Source organism: Lepisma saccharinum, chromosome 12 (genome assembly GCF_977018435.1).
Source record: "Lepisma saccharinum chromosome 12, izLepSacc3.1, whole genome shotgun sequence".
NCBI lineage: Eukaryota > Metazoa > Arthropoda > Insecta > Zygentoma > Lepismatidae > Lepisma > Lepisma saccharinum.
In genome coordinates this window covers 52,146,863-52,173,304 of record NC_139240.1, presented here as the reverse complement: position 1 = coordinate 52,173,304, position 26,442 = coordinate 52,146,863, and the positions used below count along the sequence as shown (strand labels likewise).

Genomic DNA, 26,442 nt, shown 5'->3' with positions numbered 1-26,442 from the left:
TGGTAACTTCTCGGTCCAAGTTCCAATCGTTTAATTCAAAATTAATGGTGCAATGGTATTTTTTACACGGCTCGATTTTTTATCTGTATTAACACATCGTTACCACACATTCTTTATAGTTTTAGCGATTTCTTGCTGCATCTCGTGTGAAGAACGATTTTTCCCTTCCACACATACCTACATGATTGTTTGGGAGTATATATATATATATATTGCAACATCTTGAAGGTTAGGTTTTTCTTGGTAAATAATATTTTACGAAATTTTAAGGGCAAAAATACACACATATTCCTAAAATGAATGTTTTGCTTGTCTTTGATACAAATAGCTGATTGGTATCTTACGTTTTAGGTTAAGCAGGTTAGATTTAAGGCTCTTAGAATTAATAAAACATTCCCAAATACTTTCGTTGTAAGGTTGGGTTAGTCAGGTTTAGGGTTCTTAGCATTATAACAATATCCCTAAGTGAACAAAACATCCAGTCTCAAGCACAAAACTCCCTTCGAACCTTGATGAAAATCTGCTAAAACTCCATGTCTTACATAACCAGAAACCAAGAATGATTATTTGCTGCAAATCACAGCTACTCGTGTAAGCTCCTTTAAAATTCGAAGTATCTCGGGTAAATAATACTTTGTGTAGAATTTAACAGTGCTAATTCATTTCTCCAAGCTTCAAACTTACCTTCACATATTGTTTCCAGTATTCCAAACTACTTTCTAACACATCTATAAAATTTGCAAAAATGAAAAAGAAAGAAAAAAGAAAAGAATATCATTCAACATTTGGAACCGTTGCCAACTTCTCTATTAATGGCAGAATATTGATTTTCGGTAGGTAATTGTGGGAGTTTGTGGATGAGGGCTGATTTTCTATGAGCATTGTAGGAATATGTATGCATTTTATCCTAAATTTTCTAAATTTTATTTACAAAAAAAAAAAAAATATTGAAAAATCGAACGAAAACATCAAACATTGGGAAATCCATTGTTGACATAACATTAAAGTGCAAAAGCAACCTTTTGATGTAATTCTTTTATGGCACATTCCTGGTAAATCCAGGTTCCTCCCCTCACTAATTCATAATTTATTGAATGGAGATGGAAGTATACAGAATTTCTTTGCATTACCAATACAAGTGTGATTTTCCTCAGTGAAATGTACAGAAAACATACCTCAAAAATGACAAAAATATGCTGTCATACAATGAATTTGCTAAAAAATATACCTTGGGTTTTTTATGAATTTACATGACAAATGACAGCATCATCATAGCGTTCACAGAAGATAGGAAATTTAATTTGGTGTGGAGAAATAAGCTAGGATAAAAACATGACAAAAATCTGAGGCCTGTAAGGGGAAAAAAATCTGAAAATATACTTACTGATTTCATAAAGGTGCTTTGTCAAAAATGAAAATTGTTACTTCTGGAAGTTTATGACAGCCACACAATCTTCATTGTGTACCTCAACCTATCTACTTACCATTCAAGTTAACATTTCTGGAGGTGTGAATATCCTTAGCTAGTTATATGCAATAGCTTATGGCAAGTTGTGAATATGCTTAACTAGATGGCACCTCCATTGCAGGAAGAACACAGTAATTGCATGACAAATTGTATGCTGTAACTTATTAATGCCTAACAAAACCAAGAAGTTACAGAACTGGAATTGTAAATTTACACAGAGATCTAAGTTGTGGAAATTATGGGAGTGCAATACAGAGGTTTTTTTTTTTTTTTTTGGAAACTCTGTGAGCATTGGCACATAATACCAAAGACATGTTTTTCCATTTCATAAATTTTATAATGCCTCTAACATGTAAATTTTGCATTCCTAGATGCTATTTAATGATTGGTACAACAACTATAATTCCTCAAAACTATTTATTCAGTGAAGTGTAATTTTCAGTCGTTATAGTACCGAGACAGTGATGTGAAAAGATTTATGAATTATAATGACAATCTTAGTGTAGGATTTCCCTTACTCTTTGAGTGGAGTGGAGTTTTAAGTCCACTTTTGTGCACAGATAGGCTAATTGGGACTGGACCTACAGTTTAAAGTAGGATCCGAACCACTATGCCTCACCGGTTCTCAAACTTGGAACCCCTTTATTGCAAAGCAAATATGTTACAACTATGCCATCGGGGAAGCACCCCTACCATTTGAAGTAGATGATGTAACAAAAATTATTGTGGATGCCGTATGCAAATGGAAATATAGCATCAAAAGGTAAAAATAATAATAAAAAAAAAGTATCTCAAGAGATTGAAAATGAAATCTGGAGTCCCCTTGATGTTGAGGTAATTAAGATTTGACTAATCTATTAATGGGGAGACTGTTCAAAGAAGTCCTCCCATTAATGACTATTGCAATATTGTTGTACGAGAACCAGATGGACCTAACTTAAATTTATGTAATTTTCACGAGTGATTATGTCTGAATATAAAAAAGTCAGTAATTTGAAGATACTTAAATCCTCTTTACCACTAATGAGAAAAGCTGGACATGGGTGAATCTGACTCCAAACATGGCTTTTTTAGAGTTACGTTCCTCTGGTTCTCACACGTCAACATATGACATGAGGTCGTCTTTATGCACAAAGAAGCTACAGTTTAAAGTTACCATTAAGTGCATCTGCTGAGTATTGAACATGGAATCCCTTGATTACAAGATGGCAACATGCAACATTTCCAATACACCAATGAAGAGGCTTGAACTGTTAGTGAGCAAATGAGTAAAGTAAACCAATTTCAGATAGAACAGCACTGAAAAATATATTTGCAATGAAACTTTTCTAAATCAAGTGGGAGGTGATTGTGTACATTATGAAACATGTATTCATGAAATCAGATACACACTGATGCAGACCTTTTGTACACAGAAAAGGCATAGTTTAAAAAAAAACTGACTACATGGGAACTTTGCATGTAATATCAGCTTTTTAAAACTTTAGGAAAACCCTTTTGTGTGTTCTGTTACAGCTCTTGCAATAACAATCTTCTACAACAACACACTACTTTATGGCAAAAGTAACTAAGGCAATGAAGTACATTGATATTTCATAACGACAAACAAGGCTTAAAAACTGTTGCAAAGGGGAAGCTTTAAACAGAATAAAATAAACCTTTTCATGTTTCATCTTGCATATGAGAATATAAATCTCCTTTCTTTAAAGAAATATATTTTAAGGTAACAGCCATCCAAGCCATATGAAATGGCTGATGTGCATTTTACTGAAAAATTATCTGAAAATTCTGGCTCAAGCAGATATTTAGTTTTCTGTTGGTTGAGTCCCAATCTTCAAAAAAACTTTCCAGCAGGTAGTAAAAATAAATAAGTGAACCATTTAAAGTATTCAATAATTAAATTAAAGAAGTGAGGAATTGGCACTGCTAACAATATTGAAATAAAGTTCTGGTGTACCGTTACAATGTTATATTTCAAAAAGAATGTCACAGAAAACCTATTTCACACAAACTTAATAACATTAAAGCACATCTGAAGATTCACACACACACACATGCAGAGTTGACAGTGGATGGGAAAACTGAATTTTCTTCCATCCCTCCATCTTTGATTTTTGTTGCCATAGGAGGGCGATAGTGAAGCACCATGTTCTTTAAAAGACACCTCCATTTTTGTTTTAGGATGCCAATGGTCCATTACATTAGACAGCTATGCACCTCAGGAGTGTTTTCACCAGCACCATCTATTGGTGTCATGACCCACGGTCCTCTGGATACCCACTGTTACCTGCAAAGATAAAGAAAGGCCTGTCCTGAGTTTCCACTGTAGATAATAAATATACCAATAACAATTGAAAGTAACTTCACTTAAAAGATTTTAAAGGATCAGCAGGAATTCAAGTATTAACTTATGAGCATTTCTATAATCTATTCCTTTACTTCAAAACATCTAAAGTGCACATATCCAGTGATGGTTCCCCCAGTCTCTTATGAAGAAACTGTATGTTAAATTTGGCAATCCTCTAAAGTGCCACATTTATAGAAATTTTGAGTACTTTTGTTCAAATCGCAATGTCAATATTTGACTTCTAAAAATACGCAAGTGTTCCACAAAAGCTCTATTTCCATAGCAAATGGAATGTTGAACAAATGAACATGTAATAGCCCCATCTAGTTCCTGCACTTTTTTACACTCTGTGCAGTGCAGGTGTATCCAGTGTCAAGAGTAGTGCAAGGAAATCACGTTCAACCAACTAGACGGAAAGCAGTGTTCCAGTTAAGAAGATTCAACAAATGCCTGTCTGCTGCTTTGAACGGTCATTTGATTAGTTAGCACACACCACGTGACCATACACCAGTCCGAAAGGTAGTGCAGATGGTGCAGACACCAAATACACTACTTGACTCCAAATCAACAAACTAGACAACTCAGTATTGCACCGTGCAACCAACTAGACGCTTCAGTACAAAGAGAGTCAAAAAGTGCAGTCAACTAGACGGGGCTGTGTTATGACTCCTAGGTGTTTTATAAACTTGCCTACAACAAACGAGGTTAGATAAATTTATCATCCTCAATTTACATTCTACAAATTCTATTACATTTCAATAATCTTGTTATTCATATTCAAATTAAACATGTATCATATTTAATCGCATGCTCGTTGTGTGGCAAACATTATATAGATTATGCTAACTGTGAATGTTATGTGAAGGCTTCCATGTAAAGTATTGTCTGGAATAAAAATAGTTATATGATTTTATGAAACATTCACGTAACATTTCTATTAATAAAAATGCTTCCACATAAAATTGTCCCTAGCATGGTCTTGTTGTATACTGGTAGGGTTTCTTCTTCTTCTTCTTATTATTATTATTATTACTACTTGTATCTAAGAATAACATTTGAAGAACTCAGAAATATTTAAGTTTAAAATTTGCGGATAATGCACATTTTGTAATAATAAAAAGGTGAGAGAAGAGAATACTAGACTTATTGTAGAATATAGATAATTATGAAACAACACTGCACATGTATTCATAATACAGTAATGGTAATAAACATAGTACTTCACATCTTTAATAATGCAGTTCATAAATGAGATGAGTGCAATTTAAATACTTCATGGAAAAATTATTAACAATAATTATTCCAGACTTAGAACATCTACATACCTAACAGCCAAGTGTTCCCTGTACCTGCCTTATTCTTATATTGACAAAAGTATCTGATGTTGGAATTCCTCATGTGTCCACCCTGGATACCGAGAGTAGTCACAATATTTTCATTTTAATCGGCTATCTGCAAAAGAGGAAAAGTACTGTAACTTTTGCACAAATAATTGGGTTAACAAGTTGAGGTATTGATCATAATAAGATACTGCACAAAGTTAATGATTTTTTTAAATATATATATATATTCATGTTATTCTGAATGAGAAATACCATCCATCTGATGTTACACATTACTCAGTTGTTTACTTCTGATTTATTTGAAAATGGCAACTGTTTTGAAAACCCCACAAATTCATCTTTTACTGTGTCCCAATAAAAAATAATAAAATATTAAAAGAATATCACTCTGGAACTGTTATTGCCATGAGCACCTTTGATTTGGTTTGTCTTAACAATTATAATTGTATTGTTTTGTCCATGCAAATAGGAATACGAGATAAAAAGTGATATAAATTTGTTTGCTAATCCAGAACTATATGGATAGTATTGAAAATAAACTAGCATGTTCACTTGCACAATATACCTACCTACATGGCCAGTCAGCCACTCATTTCAGTATTTATGTTTTATTACATTTTATTGTAGAAGCTGTCTAAAACCCACCACATGATGGATGTCAATAGGTGTTATTATAATGAAACAAAAATAACTTACACTATCTTACCTCCTTTTAACATCCAGCTGATCTGCTTGTATCATTGGGAACTTCATCCATTGTGGGGAGCAATAACCACCATAGCACTGCACACTTGCTCTATACACTGGCTGATGACCTATAACCATCTGGCTGGTACCTCCATGTTGTGAAAATGAGAGCTTCTAGCACCTATAAAATTATTTCAGAAAAAATAGATATAAATTCTCTTACAAGGAAACTTCTATCAAACAGTTCCCACTGACTCAAAGATTTTCATGCTTAAAATAAATTCATGCTACACACTATCAACACATGACATAAGGTAGTTAAACTGAGTGCATTCTGTTGATGGTTTCATATAGAAAAAAATATTTTCCCCTTTTCAATTGATGGTTATGAATACAGTATACCAAGTACCCCCTCCTATGCACACACACACACACACACATATATACATTACTAATGACATTTTTGTCAAAAAAAGGTTTTCTCTCACCAGTGTCTGGGAAACCGAATGGAGTACTTTAACTTTTACTGGTGCTTAGGCGTTTAGGTTAGATTTTGTGATTACAATAAAAAAAGATAATTTTATATTCCCGTCGTGATAAAAAAATATATTTGGGATAAATTCTAATGTCCGTAACTCTGTAAATATACGTTTCTATGCCCCCAAGCTTCTGATATAGTCTTAACAACAGTTAATCTTTCCATGGGGAATTTTTCCTGGAAATTCGAGGGAGTACGTAATTTAGTACACTCGACCTGCAATTAATAAAACTTAAAACATAGTGTCAAAATTTCCTTTAAAATCTTTATCATCAGTTCGCGTACTGTATAAATCATGCGTTCCATTTTTTCCCCCTATATTTAACATACAGGGTCTGTATTTTAAGTAATGAGAATATTTTTTTTCTGCCGCGACTAGACGTCAGAGCCCGCTGGGACCGGTTGGAGTTGGTAGTGGGGTGTGTGACCTTGAAAACGCCCCAAGCGGCAGTTGCCTGCTGGCGTCCGTTGAGGCATGATCACGCGTGGCGTGGACGTCTGCAAAGTAGTGTGTGCAAGAGCAAAATGCAGCAAAGCATGGAACAGCGGTACGCGATCAAATTTTGTGTGCGCCTTGGAAAATCTGGTGCAGCAACGCTGGAAATGATTCGGAAAGCGTACGGCAGTGACAGTTTATCACAAGCGCAAGTGTTTCGGTGGCACAAAATGTTCAAAGAAGGCCAGGAGAGCGTGGAGAACCCCGCGCAGGGCGCCCGTCAACCTCAAGAACCAGAGACAACGAACAACGTGTGCGAGATTTGCTGAACGCGGACAGGCGTGTCAGTGTGCGGTTTATCGCGGATACGCTAGGACTCGATAAAATGGTTGTTCTCAAAATCATCACCGAGGATCTTGGGATGAGAAAAATTTGAACCAAGCTCGTCCCGAAAGTTTTGACGAACGAGCAATTGCACAACCGCTCGGTTCAGTCGGGTCAACCGAGTGCGACCAGAAATTTCCGCTGATTGGAAGCTCCATCATGACAATGCGCCATGTCACACGTGCTTCGTGGTTAGAGAGTTCCTGACGAAATCTGGCATCACAACGATTCCTCAGCCTCTCTACAGCCCCAACCTTGCCCCTGCAGATTTTTTCCTCTTTCCCAGAGTGAAAACAGCCCTCAAAGGACACCACCACGGAACCCTGGATGCTGTCAAAGCGGCTTGCACGCGTGCTCTGAAGGCTGTTTTAGTTGCTGGCTTACAGGGAGCGTACGACGCGTGGAAAACTCGCCTGCAGAAGTGTGTTGACGCTCAAGGGGCATACTTTGAAGACTACTAAAGATTTGTAGCGATATCTGTAATAAATTTTGTTTTCTGGATTTATTCTCATTACTTAAAATACAGACCCTGTATGGTAGTGGTGCCTAATTGAAGTATTTTATAGTACCGTAATTTCATTTACTGGTTGCAACAGGACAATACGTTGCAGAAAATTAATTGTTCTTATTTTGTGCGGCATCGTTATTTTACATTTTGATGTGACGTGGGTGGAATGTTCGCATACATTTCCCAGGTGTATCAAAATATATTTTGCAGTAGTATTTTATTTCGCGATTGCTAAGCTTAAGGAATGTTGCAAAAATATCAGCTCTAATTCTTACAAAGTACGTGGAACAATGTAATTAACAATAAGAAGGAAAATGGCACGAAGTATTTAATTCTTTAGGTACATCGTAGCAACAATTCACAATACATACGTATTTCACTCTCCCCCAGATTTGTTCCAATTGCCCTTATGTTCATACCCAATAATATTAATAACATACTAACATGACGTACTTACTCGAAATACGACTGAAACGAAGTGGGCTTGCAATTCTTCTTTCTTCAAAACCATCCTCCGCAACAGCTGATAGTGTCCATCTTGAAAATCTGCAGCCGTGAACTAACTCGGTAGGTGCCTGGCTTGTGAGTAGGTTCCACTCGTTTTCTGTTAGCGCGTCCGTAACCGTATTCGTTAACGAAGAGTGGAGACTACACTAAATGGCATTCGTTAGCCTTTCTTGACAAAAACGTCACGAACTCGTTAGACCTTAACGTGTTGACAGTTCAAGACTTAGGCCCCTGGTGTCCTCACTGTAAGATGACGACCTGGGGATTTCTTTGATGTTGCAGACGCCGAAGCTCGGAAATTCTTCACCCAATTAAGAATAGTTTGTCGTGTCGGTACTTGTCCATTTCTACCAATGTTAAAATGACGCCTGAACTTACGCTGCGTAATTGTTGCAGAGTCTTTGTTCTTCAAAAAACACTCCACAGCGAAAGCGCGATGTTCGTTCGGCCAACGCTCCATGTCTACTGACGGAAGGATTACGTAATTCTTAAAATACGGCGCATGCGCAATGAACATTCGACCAAAACTACATGCATACAAAATGCTTTGAACGACTTTACAAAACAAAACCAACAATGAACACTTTATTTATCGGGATACGTTTCTATGTTCATTTTACATCGTCTAACTATTTCTGCCGCACCCTTTACATAACTTTATTTCGTTAAAACATCGTATTAGAACTGTTTAAACTGTATTAAACTATCTTTTAAAGAAATACCACAAAATGTTGGTACCCAGGGATGTCCTGCAGCACAGCAGGTTCGGAAAAGCTTGTGCGAGCCGTTTGTTAAATTCTTATTGTTGTTCTGACACGGTAATTCAATTTGCATGTATGTGTATTTATTTATGTATAGCTAAGCACCAGTTAAACTAGGTTCTCATAAAGTAACAATCATACGACATGTATTCTGAATACATGGATATTTGTATGTGTGTGGCCTTTCGTTTCAGTCATAATCATCTTTTCATTCTCATCATCGTGATTAACTTCAATAGGAAGAAAAGTGACGTTGAATAACGGAAATAACAAATAATCGTAAAGAGTTGGCAATGCTGTTCCAGTTAGCATAAAATTGTCGTGGATTGTCAGTGGCGACGTGTGAAAGTTTTACTTGAAATTCACTTAGCTTGAGGGTATATGTTGAAATGTTGCATGGAAATTTTGTGTAAACGTTGATACCTCTTGCTCTAGTAGTTCGGTAAGAGATTTTGTGGCTATTTTAAAGTGTTTTATGGGGAAGTTCGAGGAAAGAGATCAGCATTACAATTTTACATGTACCTATCGCTCAGTAGATATGAGTACAAGTGTTCGAATGGAAGAGTAGACTTGAAGCACACTAACGACAAACAGCCACTACGGGACGGCGACTGTTTCGTCCATTGTTATCCTACAAAGAAAGAATGAGGTATCAACACGTTTGTGTACATACAGGTAGGCTGGCATTGAAATAGGTATGGAATCATATGGAAAAAGATGCTTCGTGTTTGCTTATTATTTATAGAAAGCTCCTAGTAAAAAATAATTTAAAATGGGGTGCCCCACAAAACATTTTGCCCAGGGACCTCCACAAACCTTTATACGGCCCTGAGGGCGTTCGTTTTGGCTCTGGGCCGAGATAGCGCGTGACATGCCGGCATTTTCGTCCCGTAACGTCTCCCTTATTTACGCATATATCTTTAGCGTGTAGACAATTATATTTATATTGCTTAACGAGTACTAACCTGTGTTATAAGAGTTGTTCAAAGATGTTCACGCACTATATGTTAACGGCAGAATTTCCCAGTCGTACGCGCATGCCCACGCAAGGACTAGCGAGACTGTGGCGCCATCTCCAATGACGTCACCATCGGTATAAGCGAAAATCATGGGCCGAGAGCGAGTGAAACACCCCGTACATTTTGGATTTGATTGATTGCTGATTTTCAAAACATTAAAGGACTACTTTCTCGTGCCGCGATAAGAAAGTTACTCTCTCTGCAGGGAATATCTGGACCAAGCGAACGAAACAAAGTCCTCTACGCAAGTAGTGACTCGATCAATGATCGCGTGAGAGGGGAAATGAGTGCATGGAGGGGAAAATGCGGCTGCAGCTAGCAGCACTGCTTTGCTCCGGTCACTCGCTTTCTCCTCTTCTCTACGGTAATGCTCCACAGATCACCGAAACAGCCAACAAAGACACAGGCTCCAGGTTCGAATCCCTGCTAAAGCATATATATATCTCAGCATGCTTGTTACCATTTCCCTTCATGAATTCATCGACGCGACATAGATAAGAAATGTTACTCGCAAAAGAAATAACTCCTAAACACATATCCCAGTTGTGGGATATTTTCAAGAAATCTAACTTATATACCTGGAAATATATGCCTCCTGTATCTGTAACCATTTATTTATAGGTACGCTGAGTAGAGTTATTGAAAAACATTCATGCTATTTACTTGTGTAGATGCTTTCGAAATGTTATACATTAAACTTTGTCACCATTTACAAATATATCACTATCTAATACAACCAATTGTTGCAATGTGTCACAAAAATGTCATCTTGTGTGTTATTATCAATCAAGATTAAACAAAGCATTCGCAAATCGTTCACAGACTGTTGAAGATGTCAGTCAACCAATCATAATCTCTGAGGATCTTGATCCGTACTTGAACAGCATAATTTGTCAGTCACTTAGCATGGGTACGAGGATACAGTTTTCAAATACTATCAACGTTATCTTCAGTGTAATTGAATATCATTTTTGTCAGTAAGAGTGTGTGGATTTCCCAACAAGTCTCGCAAAAATTTTTCTGTATAAAATGTAAATGCACACTGTGAATTGCATACACCAACAACACTTTCATCCACGGCTTTTTTGTGGGACATAAACATAATGATTCCTATTTCTCAGTTTACTGTGTCATATTCAAGGCCGTGCATAGCTATACAAAAATAATAGGTTGGGTTCATCTTACTGGAGCCCAAGAATCGTTCGGTTTTAATAGCTATAATTTAAACGTCAATACTTATTGTTAATAGACGATTTTAAATTTTAACCAATAACATTTCCACTCTAAAAAATTGAATACAAATATTAACTTGATATAGGCCTACATTACATAATTGTATCACCCATTACAATATTGTTTTGTGTTTAATTATACTAGAGTTAAGCTTTTGTAGTATTGTATGGCTGTGAATCTTGGTCCCTTACATTAAAATAGGAACATAAATTAAGAGTATTTGAAAATAAAATCCACAGGAAAATATTTGGACCTAAAAGGGATGAGGGGACAGGTGAGCGGAGAAGGTTACATAATTTAGAACTACATAATTTGTACACATGTTCAGATATTATAAGAATAATTAAATCAAGAAGACTTAGGTGCGCAGGCCATGTGGCACGAATGGGAGAGGAAAGAGGAGTTTACAGGATTCTTGTTGGGAAACCTGATGGTAAGAGACCTGTAGGAAGGCCAAGACGAAGATGGAGGGACAACGTTGAGATGGACCTAAAGGAAATCGGTAGGGATGGAAAAGAGGGTAACATTATCGTATGAGGGAAACGGATTCCTTCAAATTTACAGGAGAAAGTACTTACGGAAATCATTTTCTTTAGCGTTGTGGAAGTTCCTGAATGTAGATTTGATCCATTTTAATGTGAATGCGTGTTGTTTTCTGCGAAAATCTCTGTCCGACACGCTGTTTCTGCTCCCGCCATTTCCTTTCCCCGTAGCCAGTGTTTCAGCCTCGCCGTGTTTTCACTAGAACATGACGTGTCGAGCATATATATATATATATATTTAACTATGCTTGACTAACCTAACTTAACCTAACCTTACGGAAAATGGTTTTTGGGACTAACGTGAATGGTTTTTGGGGCTAACGTCAATGGTTTGTGAGGCTAACATCAATGGTTTGTGAGGCTAACGTCAATGGTTTGCGACGTATTAGCATAATTTCAAATCCGGGCACGAAAGTAGATATTTTCCGGTGAACGAGGTTGTAACACTGCATAAATCGACAAAACACACTCAGAACGCTCCCTAAACCAGTACGCTATCACGACCATAATGTGTTACAGATTCGAAACAACAAGTAACAGTAAGTACTCGTAAATCTAAGAAATAGACATTGATATGCATTATTTCACTTTAGGAAATGTTCCACATTCGAAAATAACACGTTAGCAATGTAAAGAAGTCCGAAATATATGATTCGTAGGTGTTTCCCTCATACGATAATAGTACCGAAAAGAGTATAGATCTTGCTCAGGATAGGGACAGATGGAAGGCCTGTGTTGCTCAGCCATGAACCTTCGGGTTTAAGAAGGCTAGAGAGTTAGGTAGAGTTAAGCTTTTATTTTTAAAACCTACCTTTGTCTGTGTGTGTGCGTTATTGACGTAACTTTCGAAATATTTTCAACCAATGTAGTGTTTGACCAATTTTTAGATGTTTATTTGATCACACAATTAGTGCAAAATGTACATTAAATTCATGGGAGGGGTTTGGATTCGTTATCCAAACTATGCACTTCTTTAGCTGATTGAAGTTTTCCCTTGCCTTATTTTATTTTTGGTTGTCTGCATATACACGTAAACAAACAAATAAATAAGTAAAGCTGTTTACTGTCCTATTTATATACCATTCTGTAAGTCTTGCTGCAACCAATATTATAAATTGAACTGACATACTATATACAAAGTGTCCGGGCTGAAGGTATACAAAAATATATGCTTATAAAGAAAGAACCATACAATTTATGTTGTTGGGTAAATGCTCAATCGATAGATAATCTCCCCGATATTTGATCGTCACCATTTCAAGAACAGCACAGAGTCGTATAGATCGCGCATGAAAACTAATTTGATTCTCCCCTGCTAGCGTCGTAGAAACTGTGATCACAAATTTCAAGTTATTTCAAATCACCAGAGGCATTCTGGATCTCGAAATTTCGTTACCAGGACCGGGGAAAAAAATTCCTGTTCATATCCAGATATTGGGAAACCATTTTTTTGATTTTCGTGAGCCGGATGAAGCAGGAAATTTCGAATGGTCGCGTGCCAAAAAGTGTTAATTCCGTAACAATGAATGAATGAGTTAAAATTTCTGAATGCAGAGACACATATGGCCATTTTGCACCCTTCAAAATATACGAGGAAAATCTTATCTAAAAACTTTACCCCTGATAAATTTTAAAAGCGAAAGATTATAAAGGCACTTGCACTGGACATACCAAACGTGTTAAAGGGGCAAGGAGATACTATCCCGTTTACTTCGCTGCACTTTCTGACTCTCTCTGCACTTGCACGTCTACTTGGATACACGGTGTAACACCGACCCGTCTACCTAGTTGATTTGATGTCAAATATACCCTGTCCGAGCTAACTGTAGAGCAGGGCCACGCATATCGGCAGAGGAGAGGGAGGGGAATCGAGTGGTAAAAGCGCAGCGTTGCCAACCGTACGGTCCTGACCGCACATGTACGGACGTACGGTCCAGACCTTAGTCCGTTCGCTAAATGCACGGCTTGTCAAAATTTGCTCTTGCAGTTTTATCCCTAATATTTCCCTAAGAAATTCTTATACCAGTCGTACGGACCTGGAGACAAAAATACGGCCCGTTTGCCATGTGCGTTCGGTATTATCCTTTTCAAAAGTTTGCAACACTTACAGGAAATCAGGTAAGTCCCATTGTCCATTACCCAATCCCGTTTCTCTCACTGTTCATTGGTGGAGCCGTCTCGCGTCACTACTTGCGCAGAGACTTGTCCTCGTTCGCCTGGTCTACAGTTATAACTTGACAAGTTTAAAAACAAGACGCTGCAATCCATTGTTTGCGCACCTCACATTACATTTCCCCACTCCATTGTCTGCGGCGAAGTTCGTTCGCAGTGTTGCAACCTGGAGGGAGCGGAATTGTCTGAGAATTTTCAACGAAATTTGAATGTGAAAGGCATGAATAAGTATCCCGTCACCTACGCTACCTATTGATTACGCTAAATTCTAAATACATTTTGATATTTTCCCTTTAAACCTTAAATGAATTAAGTTATATTAGGGATATTTCTTACCAGCATAAGAAATGTATGAAATAAAACGATAGAAAAATGAAAAATATATAAACGATAGAACTGAGCTCACCTTCTAAATATTTTCCAGTTCTCCTTCATCAGTTTCACTCTCCCACTCATCCGAGTCTGTGTCTACCGATGAATCTGTGTCCGTGTCTGAATCGGCTTCACCAAGTCCAATTATCAGTTCATCTACACTCTCGTCCATAAGTCCATCTATCTCTTTCAAAGTAAGAATCTTGCAGCCAAGAGTAAAGAGCATGAACATTTCAATGCTTTAGAAAAGAACACAGGCAAGCGTGTTATCAGATTGCCTTCTCGTAGTGATTGTTGTACGATAAACAAACGAACATCACCCCACTTAGTTAAAAAAAAAAAAAAAAAAAAACTGGCCACTGCTCGATGTCGCATTCAGAAAATGAAGTCATTCGCCCTGTAGTTTCTCTTCGTTATAAACCTTAACGCACGTGCGTAATACTACAGTTTACGATCGGCGCACCGCACGCATTTTCAAAGGCCGGATTAAATAAAATGAACCACTGATATAATAGGAGCCTGCATGCACCGCCACGCTAAACAGTGAAAATTGTTTGTCATATTTGTTTTAGCTTAATTTTGCTGAGTTGGCACCACTGGTACTCTCAACGCCAGACAAGTGAGTAGAAGAGTGGTGGGGAGGATGACGTAATAGGAAGTGCTCCGCAGCGATCTGCGCATATCGGGACTTAACTTGTCAGGCTATAGCTGCAGTGGCGCCACTTTTGTCCCTGCACTACGCAATATCTTATCTACAAAGGGAAATATACTGTACTTGCACCCCAGTTTTGACACCTTGCCTCCCCAGTTTTGGAACCCAATTGCCGCCACTGGTTAGCTGGTACGGAATTTAGTGTGTTCGGTGTCTGCACTACGTTCTCGAGCGCTGTAGTGTGAGGTGTATGTCACGTGGTGCGTGCTAACAAATCAAATGAACGTTTATAGCAGCATACATGCATTTGTGAATCTTCTGAGCTTCAACACCGCTGTCCGTCAACTTGGTTGAACGTCATTTCCTTGCACCAGCCTCACACCGGGATACACCTGCACGACACCTATATTCCTTTTCCGGAATGTCTGGAGTAGCGACGCGCAGAGGGGAAAGCTTGTGGGCGGGGAATGCAGAATTCCCCTAGTAGGCTTGCGAGCTTTCATGTTTAATATAGAACTACTGGACCAGTCAAGTCGTCCCCTCCCCAGCCACAACGTGCGCCCAGGACGCGTTCGCGTTCTCTTATTCCAGATATTCCGGAAAAGGAGTATAGTGTTAAAAACTGCAGCAAACGAGATGGGGCTTCTAAAAATTTCCTTTTTTGTACTGCACTCTCTTTACCTCTCTCTTCTGTGGGGCGAGGGGCGTAAATCAAGGACACCCTCAGGACTTTTTCTAAGGGGCCAAAGTCATAGGAACGTTTTAATTATTCTGATTATGCTATTATTACTGTTGTTGTTATTGCTATTATTTTGTTCTTATTATTAGTTACTACTACTACTTTGAAAATCATAAAATTCAAATTGAATTGAAAATACTTTGGCGTTGTATACAAGTTCAGACTCGAGTCTACTATTTAGATAGGAACTGGATTTCCCTTTCTTCCTTTCAATGAACATCTACAGCCCGTTTCGCCTTATCCCGTTTCGCATTATCCCGTTTCTCCTTATTGCGTTTTCACCTCCCCCAATACAATTTCGCGTGATTTATGTGACACTAACTTTCTAAGGCGAAACGGGACATCCCATTTCGCTTTATCCTGTTTCTACTTACACACAAAAAATTTCCCCAGATTTTGATGACCTAAAAATCTTTGAAAAATGACCTTTAAAATGACAACAAAAATCCTGTAAAATGACCTAAAAATCTTTGAAAAATGCCCTTTAAAATGACAAAAAGTCCTGTAAAATGACCTAAAAATCTTTGAAAAATGACATTTAAAATTACAACAAAAAACCTGTAAAATGACCTAAAAATCTTTGAAAAATGATCTTTGAAATGACAACAAAAATCCTGTAAAATGACCTAAAATCTTTGAAAAATGACCCGAAAATTCGTACAAGACTCAATCTGCTTATTGAAAATAGTATATATATATTTCCCAAGACAAACAATTTAACAATTGCTTCTTCACCTTGGTGTGTTGTACGGACTGTGTAAGAAACTCGACAATGTTGCATTTCGCGATTTTCAGACAGGCTTTGTTGCGCTGGTAGTTAAACACAGAGTAAGATAACATTCAGACAAAACAGAAATTGTTGAACTTCTTATGTTTCAGCATGCAATGACACAAATGTTTTTAAAAAATTACCTAAAAATGACTCAAAATTTTAAAAAATTACCTAAAAATGACGCAAAATTTTTAAAAATGGCCGGAAAAATGGTAAAGAAATGACCAAAAAAATGACCCAAAAAATTACATTTCTTCAACCTGAGGAGGGTGTTCAGAAGTTTTGTACTAGTTAGCAATGTCTACGTTGCACCAGTTAAAAGATGAAATGTCAACAAAATCCAGACCCTTATTATTAATGTATTATTAACCTAACCTAACCACACAATCTCTAAATTATGTCCCAAAAATAATACTTCCGAAAATTCTTTCTGGACATCCCCTTCTACATATTCCAAAAGCTTACAAAATCCCCCCCCTTAAAAAAAAGCCGAAAAAGTTTATGGATTGAATCCCCGATTCGTTTAACATAGCGCTATGCTAGAAGTTAGGCAACTGATGCTATCATAAGTCTTCCGTGAAAACTTGAACAGGAAAATACAAAAAGTTTCATTTAACGAGAGGAGCGGGGGATTAAGAATAAATTCGTGGGAAATACACAACAGAAAAAAAAATACACGTAATTTCTCTTATCTTTTGTTGTCTGTGGCGGCGTCCAATCAATCTTCACCAAAAGATAAAGGAAAGTGACGTAGCCCTTTAAGTGCATTTAAATGTCCGGTCGCGTGCACAGTCTGAAGTATTGTATTCAGTGTGCGAAGGGTTAGCAGAGGATAAAAACATGGCTGACTACGGAAGGAAGGATGTCTATGTCATTGGGTAAGATTTATATTTGATTTATTTCGGGCTTTTACATGGCGAAATTAAGGCTCTTATTCCATTTCTTCCACTTAACTATGTACTTCGATATTTTCTTACATCGCTTTGCTAATGAAATAGAAAATAAAAAAATAAAAATAATAATTAAAAACAAGTACAAAAAAAGAATACAAAATAATACCATATTCGAATATACAGGTATTTCTTTCTTGTAATGTCTTTTTGATGTGAAAAAAACTATCCTGTACCATACAACTACATTCGGTTTATCATTGTCAAATTTAGGTTCATATTTCAACTATACTGTATCTAATAAGTGTTTTATTTATTTATTTATTTTTATTTCGCCTTATTTTCCATGGCGAAGTTAAGACTGTAGAGCCTTCCAATCGATCATGTTTGCGCATGGAATTTAGTAGACTGCATTTTTTCAATTACATATGTGGAAATATTGAAAAATAAAAAAACAATATAAACATTACAAAGAAAATTACATATAAAAATTCAAGTCTAACCTGCAAGAAGGTTCTGAAAGTATTGTCACTATATGAAATTGTATTTTTATTACTACTTATTTTGTCTTTTGTATTTGTAGTTATACATTTTGTGTGTTCGTTTAATTTTGTGTATCTCTTACAAGTATATGTATTATTTTACATGTAGCTTACTGCCCCATATGTAGTTTATCACATAGCTATGTAACATTACATTGACAAGGATTAGGTGAGAGAGCAGCCTGTAGGTTGAACCTTGCCCGCTTAGTAAATAAATGTATTATTATTTATTATTATTATTATTAAGACGGGCACGCATCAACAAAGAGAAAACACACACCCTCACATATTTCTGACAATCATTTGAAGGTTGTATGTTGATTCATGGTTTTATCACTTTTCTGAAATTAAAATAAACCAATTTAGTGAACTAACTTTTTGCGTCTAGTAAAAACTGTTTTCATTAAGTACTACATTCCGAATTTCGATGGGCAATGAGTTTCAAATACAGGAAGTGGAGATGGTGAAAGATCTTGAGTAGAAATTCGAATTATGAAAGGGTATGAGTAGTTGAGATCACTCGCGCGATCGGGTGTCGAGGCTGTGAAAGTCTGAGAGCACTGAAAATCTGCTCGAGAGATAAGCAGGTTCTTTTGAAGTAATTGCCCTATAGGAAAGGCTAAGCTTAGTCACCTACCTCCATCTACACTAATTGCAATCAAGCTTTTGATCGTTTGATTATGATGATAATAATGTAGCTAAGACTTTGTGACATTTTGACTACCTGCAATTTATAGCAGAATAAAAATCACAGTTTACCCACGAGTACTGAATTCACATCCTTTATTCATATTACAACGAAGTTTAGAATGTTTGTAATGTGAAATTTACTGCCCTAGCTCATGCACATTCTCTACCAATCTCCATTAAATAGTTACATGTGTACGTAATGAGTTTTCTTAGTCATGTATGACTGAGAAAACATTAATATATTGCTTCTCAATGTCCCTTTATGAATCTCACATTCTGATCTTAATTTTAGATTCTTGTGTATCTATGGAGGTGCCTTTAAAATTATGTATTCTGCTTTATATAGTCCAGTTTTATTTAATATCATGCTCTGAAAACAACGATTAATGTTTTTTGTTTCCTTTGGATGGGAACCTCTGACATCTTTAGATATGAACATCTTAACATATTATGTTTAGCCTCACTGTGCATAAACTGGACTTAAAACACCAAATCAATCAATAACATATTATGTTCTAAGTTAGAATTCATATTTTTCTTTTGGGGTTCGCAAATAAGAAAGTAAGAAATCCAAAAGCATCATTTGCAAAATAAATTATTTAACATATTTTCATATATTCTTAATAAGGTACGTTAACATACAACAGAAATAATACACATAATAAGCAATGCCAATGAATGAAATTCGAATACGTGTTTCAAAATGCTATTTTTCAAACATTCAAATCATCAGTTACAAAATGTTAATATCAAAGTGTGAGGATATACCAAACAGTACTTTCTAAGTGTGTTTTTAGATGAATAATATATTCATGAATTTTTATCACACACGATTTTTTGAAGTTAAGTCATCGTGATCACTAAAAAATGTTCAGTTTGTTCAGAATCCTGTTACAACTGATCCATGCAACCTTTGATGTTAATAAGATTTCAAGCTTTTGACTATACAATAGCAACTCTTGCAGATCTCAAAATCGGATAGCAGAAGTACCAAATCACGCATAAGTTAGATATAACTGGCTTTTTTCAATAGAAGCATCTGCTATTATCTTAAGTCCACGCTGTTTTCTTTCTTGTATTGTGTGATCATTAGAACGAGCAGTGATTTCTTCAACACTCTGTCACATGATATACTCATTGTAAAGCTGATAAGTTGTACTTTACGTTGAGATTTACAACATTCAAATACTCATGTTGATGATAAAAGTATCTAATCAATCAAGTGCATCACTTGAAATAATGAGCAATATGTCTGTTAATGGTGGTTCTAGACAAATAAGCAGTCATGAATCTAAAATGAAGACCTACTATTTGATTCAGAAACTTTGTAACTACTTTATGGTAGAAGATAAACTGGCAGGAGCACCAAAATTGTAACCTGAGTAGGTTGTAACCCAATCTGGAGTAAAAAGTGGCCCGTGTCCATATTCTAAACCTTGTTGTTAAAATATAAGATAGTCATTTTCAAATTTAATAAGTATGCTCATTTCGGCAATTGAGAGAGATAAAAATACATTGTGCACAAAAAGTAAGCGGAAAATAAAATTGGAGAGGTTGCGAAGGTCTAAATTCGAGGGTTGGATTCTTGTGACGATTGCAGAGGATGAAAATTGCTCAAGTTTAAAACACATGCGGAGTCTTAAGAGAATGACATTGGCACTGTTGAAAATTGTAGCACACGTAACCCGTGGCAGTGAATGTGAGTATATAACTATGTTATTTGAAATTGATATACAACTTTACGGACACACTAGCATCAAGTTGCATTATCCGTATATTACGATAGAAGTTGTATATTCTAATGAAACCCTTCTCGTACGGTTTTGAAATATATCCCCCAATACGAACTAGTCAATTAAATTATATAAACTTCACAACATTCAAAGTGCGAAAATTGTGGTATTTACATTAAGTTACCATATTATATTTAAATGGTAAATGTCTGTTATATCGGAGACACATTCCTATCGGATATTTTCAGTTTTAAATGGTTCGTACTTATCAGTTGTGTATTGCGGAACATAGTTGAAGGTGCAATTATGCTTTTTACACGAAAATAACTTCGATTTTTCACATTACGAATAATTCTTTTGGGTCCTTTCTTCGGTTGCGGAACATGCAATATGGCGCGCACAGCTGTGAATCATTGCGCATCGTGCTTGTGTTTTGTCGATTTGGAGTGGGTATGCAGTGTTTCAACCTTCTTAACCGAAAAATACCTACTTTCGTGTTCATTATGTCATCACAAACCATTGACGGATAGCCCCAAAAACCATTCCCGATAGCCTCAAAAACCATTCACGATAGCCCCAAAAACCATTCACGATAGCCCCAAAAAACATTGACGGATAGCCCCAAAAACCATTCACGATAGCCCCACGAACCATTTCCGGCAAGGTTAGGTTAGGTTGGGTAAGCATAGTTAAAAAAATAAAAATTCTGGTAAAAAAAGGCACGTTTGGAAACACTGGCGAGACTGCGTGACTTTCGACGCTCGCGCCATCTGCAAGCACATAATGAAAACAACGGCATAATGTTGTCGCTTTGCACAAAATGAAAGTTTATTATATCAAAAGTGCTTATTTCTTGTTGTGCAGCATTCCACGGTGAGAATATACCTCCAAGAACTTTCAAAATACTACAGAAACTCATTTCCGTAAGTAGTTTCTTCTGTAAAAATGAAGAAATGTGTCTCCGATATAACAGACATTTACCATTTATATTTCATTGACACTTCTTTGCTCCTACTTATTGTGAAATTTTCTTTAAGCTGTCTTGAATAAACATTCGAACGTCTATTGTCTTTCTTCCTCTTCCTACTTCAGCTGGCCAGTGTGCTCCTCAAATCTGATTGGTAGTTCTATGGTATTAACGATGAATTTAGAGACAGTTTCTAATTCTGTCAGGAACTGAATAAGAGAAAGCTCTCACACGATCGTTAAGTAACGAAGCTAGAAGTCGATGGCGAAGTGAGGACGTAACTAACTGCCGTGTGAGACTGGCTTAAGAGTTCAGATTGCCAACTCCTAAGAGTTCAGGTTGCCAACTCCTAAGAGTTCAGGTTGCCAACTCCTAACAGTTCAGGTTGCCAACTCCTGAAACATTCTTATTTAAATGAACCATTTTATGTATATTTCCCAATCGATTTTTTTCCTGCATTTTAGTCTCTGAACCTTGAGCTTCACAGATGACCTAGATAAACTAGAAGATACACACCTGGTACAAATATTAACGCAACTTCAAATGTTAGTTAATGCTTGTGCTTTTCGTATGTCTTCTCTCCTAGGTTAACGTTAGTGTTTTATTTATAAGCCAATGAAATAACAATCTAAACGTTTGTTCTCAATATATATATATATATATATATATTGTTTACAAGAGTAACAGAAATATATCATTGGTATTAATGTTGACTTCGTTAAATTGCAGTCCAGATATTGAAGATGGGATATCTTTCGACGGTGAAGTGATAATGGATCAGAGAGCTTCTATAATTCAAGACAAAAAAGTTTCGTTGAAGCGTCTATCTGTTCTACAACTCAACAACCCATTCCACAAGAGACCAGCAATGAAAATCGCAGCACCACAGGTAAGAAAATACTTACGCTTTTAACCTTTCAAAAATTCTGGAAGTCATTTGACGTCAACCAATGTCCATTTGTTATCCTCAGTGTTTCACCTGTGTGCATCTTTCTTGTAGGCGACTATTTTCTCACCGTTGGTAAATTTAAAATTATAAAATATAAGGCAACGAGACCGTCGAACGTATAATTTTGATTCTTACCGTAATTATAATGCAATTAATAAGAAATATCAAAACCAAATACATTCCATAGCCCATTTTCTCCAACTACTAGAGTTTATCCTCGTCCAACCATTCATACTAGCCCTTAATTAGAAGACTAATGATTATGCTAACTTCACACGGTGAAAATACTGCGGCTATTAAAAACATAGTTAGCCTAGTTCCTTTGATTAATTAATTAAATATACTAATAGTATCATAATTTCTAAACAAATGCAATTAAAATAAATAATTAGGTAAATTATCCAAATTCAAATACATTTTTAATAAAAACAAACAAATTATAACAAAATTACAACAAATAGTAATCTCCCAGCTAACAAATAGAGTATTTTATTACAAAATTATAATCAAAATATTAACTAGAAGCACATCGCCTCAGTCATCACTAAACATGACATTACAATGTAAATTTATATAAAAATACAAAATGCAAACTACATTAAATATAACTCCCTAATAACTAGATATAAAATAAGGCGAGAAACATCTTGTTACAAATAATAATTTTAACGGAAGAATATGACACTTTCACCTTAAAATTATCTTTATTAGCTCCTCATCTTTCGAGAAAAGTAATATTCAATTAAAATTTAATACCCCCTTTGCAGTAGGGAACGAGCCAAGTACAGCAAGATCTTTTGCAAAGAACAATATGGTTCTGTTTCTATGTCGATTTCGGCCACTGTCATTATTCACAATAGAATATTTTTTCCTATGTAACAAGGCACGAAGTAGTGAATTTTAGCCACGTTTGTACAAAATAAACCACACGCTACTTGCCTCGTCCCTATCTACAAATTCTGGGAATGTGTATGCATCCGACTGTACTACGAGTCCATTTTATTTTCGTAGAAAACTAGTTTTTCATGTGTATAATATCAGAATTTAAAAACCGAAATATTCATTGATATGCATTATTTAAGGTGTAATTGTTTACATTCTAAGAAAGTAATTTAAAATAAAACTAAATTTTGCTCATAATGTTAATGATAAAATGGAAAAGAAAAGATATGTTTTAATAATTTAATATAATAATTGTGTATTAAACAGATCTTGGCTGCAGTGATCGTCAACCTGATGGTCCTTACCTATGGATTGTCTCTAGGATTTCCTGCTATTGCTGTTAAATCATTAAGTGAGGGGGAAGGAGGAGTCCATATGACAGAGGATGACATCACGTGGTTCGGTAAGTGTATCAATATTATCTTCTAATACATTTAAGTGAGAGGGTGATATCAATTACTGCTCACTACCGCCCGGGAACCATTCTGCATGGTGATATGTGCAGTTACTATTGGGTGTCATGGGCGGAGATTGAGCTTTTGCTTTGGGGGGTAAAAACACTGAGTTCTAGGCCTTTTAGATTTGAAAATGTTAAATTTCCTCGCATAATTAAACAAATATAAACAAATATTAATTAGTATATTGGTTGTCAGTTTTAAAGAAGCAAAACAGTACGATTATTGCATTTTGCATTTCATTAATTTTTTTTTATACAATTCTCGTATTACTTTAAAAAAGTTACGGTACAATACTAAGCTTCAGAAATTTTAGAAAAATTAAATTGAAAAGTTCCTTTGATGCCTCAGCAGTAACTGTTGACTCGATACAAAGTCATTTTACGTTTTTCTTTCTTCAAACTGTACACATCAATCAAATCGTCTAAGACCCGCTATTGCGGTGCAATTACCGCACATGCCAACATGCAAAATGTCAAGATTTGCTGTATGGCTTCATAACAAGAGTGTAGTAACTGAACTTAATCATGTGTTATTTTTTTAGTCTTTTTAAGTTGGGGGGCCATGCCCCCCCTGACTCCTCCAGAACTCTGCTTATGCTGGGCGTCCCAGTCAAAAGTAGGCCGGCTCAAATACATTTTGTCTATGAGGCAAATGACGGCTATATTGCACCAGCAAAATGATGTAGTCCATTGTAAGGTGAACCGTGGTAGATACTCAAGGTCATCATTACACACACTTCATTTCTTTTCATCATCCTTGGCATGTAACTGTTGATCGGAACCTTACTACTTTTAACTGAGACACCTGCTATAACTGGAAAGAGAAGAGAAGCATTTTGGATGCATGTTTCAATATAGCCTATATGTTCTGTCTGTAATCTAATGCACATAGCCTCCTCACGGAATATTCGAGTCAAGTATAGCTGGCTCATGTTCAAAATATCTCTGAATTTACTTCCGAATCTACCCAGCGCACCTATACTGCACTCAAGAGATATAATAGTGCACGTAAGGGTGTGTTCACTATAGCTATCCCTGGAAACTCTGGAGCAACCGAACGAAAACAAGTAGTCCTCGACCAACGAACGCGTGAGAGGGGAAAACGCGGCTACAGATACCAGTCGTTTTCACTGCTTTGCTCTGCCAACTCGCTTTCTTCCCTTCTCTACCGTTATGCGCGGCCTTGCTACACACATTCCCGAGACAGAGTTTCCACTTCGAACACTGTTTATGATTTAATTACAAAATTATCACTGACGAATGAAAAGTGCAATTTCTTATCCTCTAAGATTACATGATATTTCACTAACAACTTTTATTGATTGACTGATTTGCTATATTTTATTTAACTGTTCTGACACTTTAACTAATCGCGAAGATGGAGATGAGTTATGTTATGATGCAATTAATGAAGGAAAACCTGCCCCGCCGTGATTCGAACCCGAGACCCCTGTCGTCGCAGCATGATGTACTAACCACTCCGACAAGGAGTAATAACTTTTATTAAGAATTCCTGTGATAACATAACAATCTATCTTCCACCATAGTGCTTGTCTTGAGAATTTCAAGTTTTATGACAAAAACGTGGGTATTCTCTGTTCATAAGCTCTCATAATATACTTACGATTTTTCAAAATACCCACCAGTATGAATTGAGAGTTACTGCTAGTGAACCATCTATAACACCTTCCGTTAGGGAGATGTAGCAAAATTCTTACTATTTACCAGGCTTAAATTAATTTGCAACTTAGGATTAAGTGTCCATTGCCTTTTTAGATAACATGTCTGCAATATTTAGCTTAACAATAAAGCTGAAATATTTTATCAGTTTTTAAAACAAACCTCAGACTATTGTGTTCAATTCAGCACGGAATTTACAATGATAAGGAAAATAGGACATTATCGAACTGTACTATACATTTCTCGCATTGCACACATTGCACGATTCTGAAGGAGCAATTAATGAAAATGTGCAAGTCATACAAAGTACTCGGTGAGGGTACATTTGCTCAAGTATTTGATCAGCACGTTGACATCAGTAGTATAGTTTCATATTGTACAATTGCAAAGCTACTTGCTAGTAATTTGAACGTCTGATGAAGAAACTGTAATAGTTCATAACGCGTGAAGTCACAAGTCAGGTGTTCCAAAAGAGCCTGATCAGCATTTGTTCACAAGCTGCTATGCAGACATATCTGAATACATTGTTTTCCTTGTACGTAAGTTTCTACATTAATTTCTTTAATCATCTTCAAGATATTCAGACCACCATTTTGTACGTTTGCAGTTGCTAAATTAGACAGAGCTAATATCATCTTAAAGTCAACACCTTTGAGGAACTTTTGATGCTAGTGAATAAAAACTTATATTAAATAGCTGAAACATGTTAGTATCCATATCAATAATAGTGACGTTTTAAAATCATAATTATGATAACAATTTATTTGTATGTTTTTTATTATATTTTATTTTTATTATAAACAGACAACAGAGTAGAGCAAATATATTTACAAGCATGCCTATAAAGTGCAATGATATAAACTTATGGCAATACCATTAAAAATATTTTGAGTTGTACGAGAAACTCTCAATGGAACTATTACTTTGAACTCAGCTCTGTTCAGTGTTACTAATTATTGTCCAACATATTATGCTACAACTGGAACAAACAATTATGTTTGTGGTGGAATATCCACATCTGGGAATCAATATATTCGAGAATGTTCTATCAAATTCGTTACTGATTTCTATTTTTGGAACACATTTGAGTACTTGGTGATACTACTTAATGT

General features: G+C 36.2%; 1 protein-coding gene and 1 long non-coding RNA gene across 3 annotated transcripts in view; one reads left to right on the top strand and one right to left on the bottom strand.

Moving 5' to 3' along the window:
• Nucleotides 1-26,442, top strand: part of LOC145996067 (facilitated trehalose transporter Tret1-like) — a 234,622-nt gene that overhangs the window by 206,034 nt on the left and 2,146 nt on the right. Inside the window, exons 1-3 of one of the 2 annotated variants that reach the window (XM_083132301.1) lie at nt 8,124-8,278; nt 22,032-22,191; nt 23,461-23,596. In XM_083132301.1, coding sequence (XP_082988427.1) covers nt 22,075-22,191; nt 23,461-23,596 — 253 coding nt within the window. In that variant the 5' untranslated portion in view covers nt 8,124-8,278; nt 22,032-22,074. Of the gene's footprint in view, nt 1-8,123; nt 8,279-22,031; nt 22,192-23,460; nt 23,597-26,442 lie in introns of those variants that run through there. The other variant, XM_083132300.1, reaches the window with a different exon arrangement.
• LOC145996068 (uncharacterized) lies at nt 3,423-5,904 on the bottom strand. Its single transcript, XR_014442745.1, has 3 exons — nt 5,865-5,904; nt 5,141-5,267; nt 3,423-3,755 (listed from the first exon to the last, which is right to left on the bottom strand). It is a non-coding gene; the product is annotated as an uncharacterized LOC145996068 (long non-coding RNA).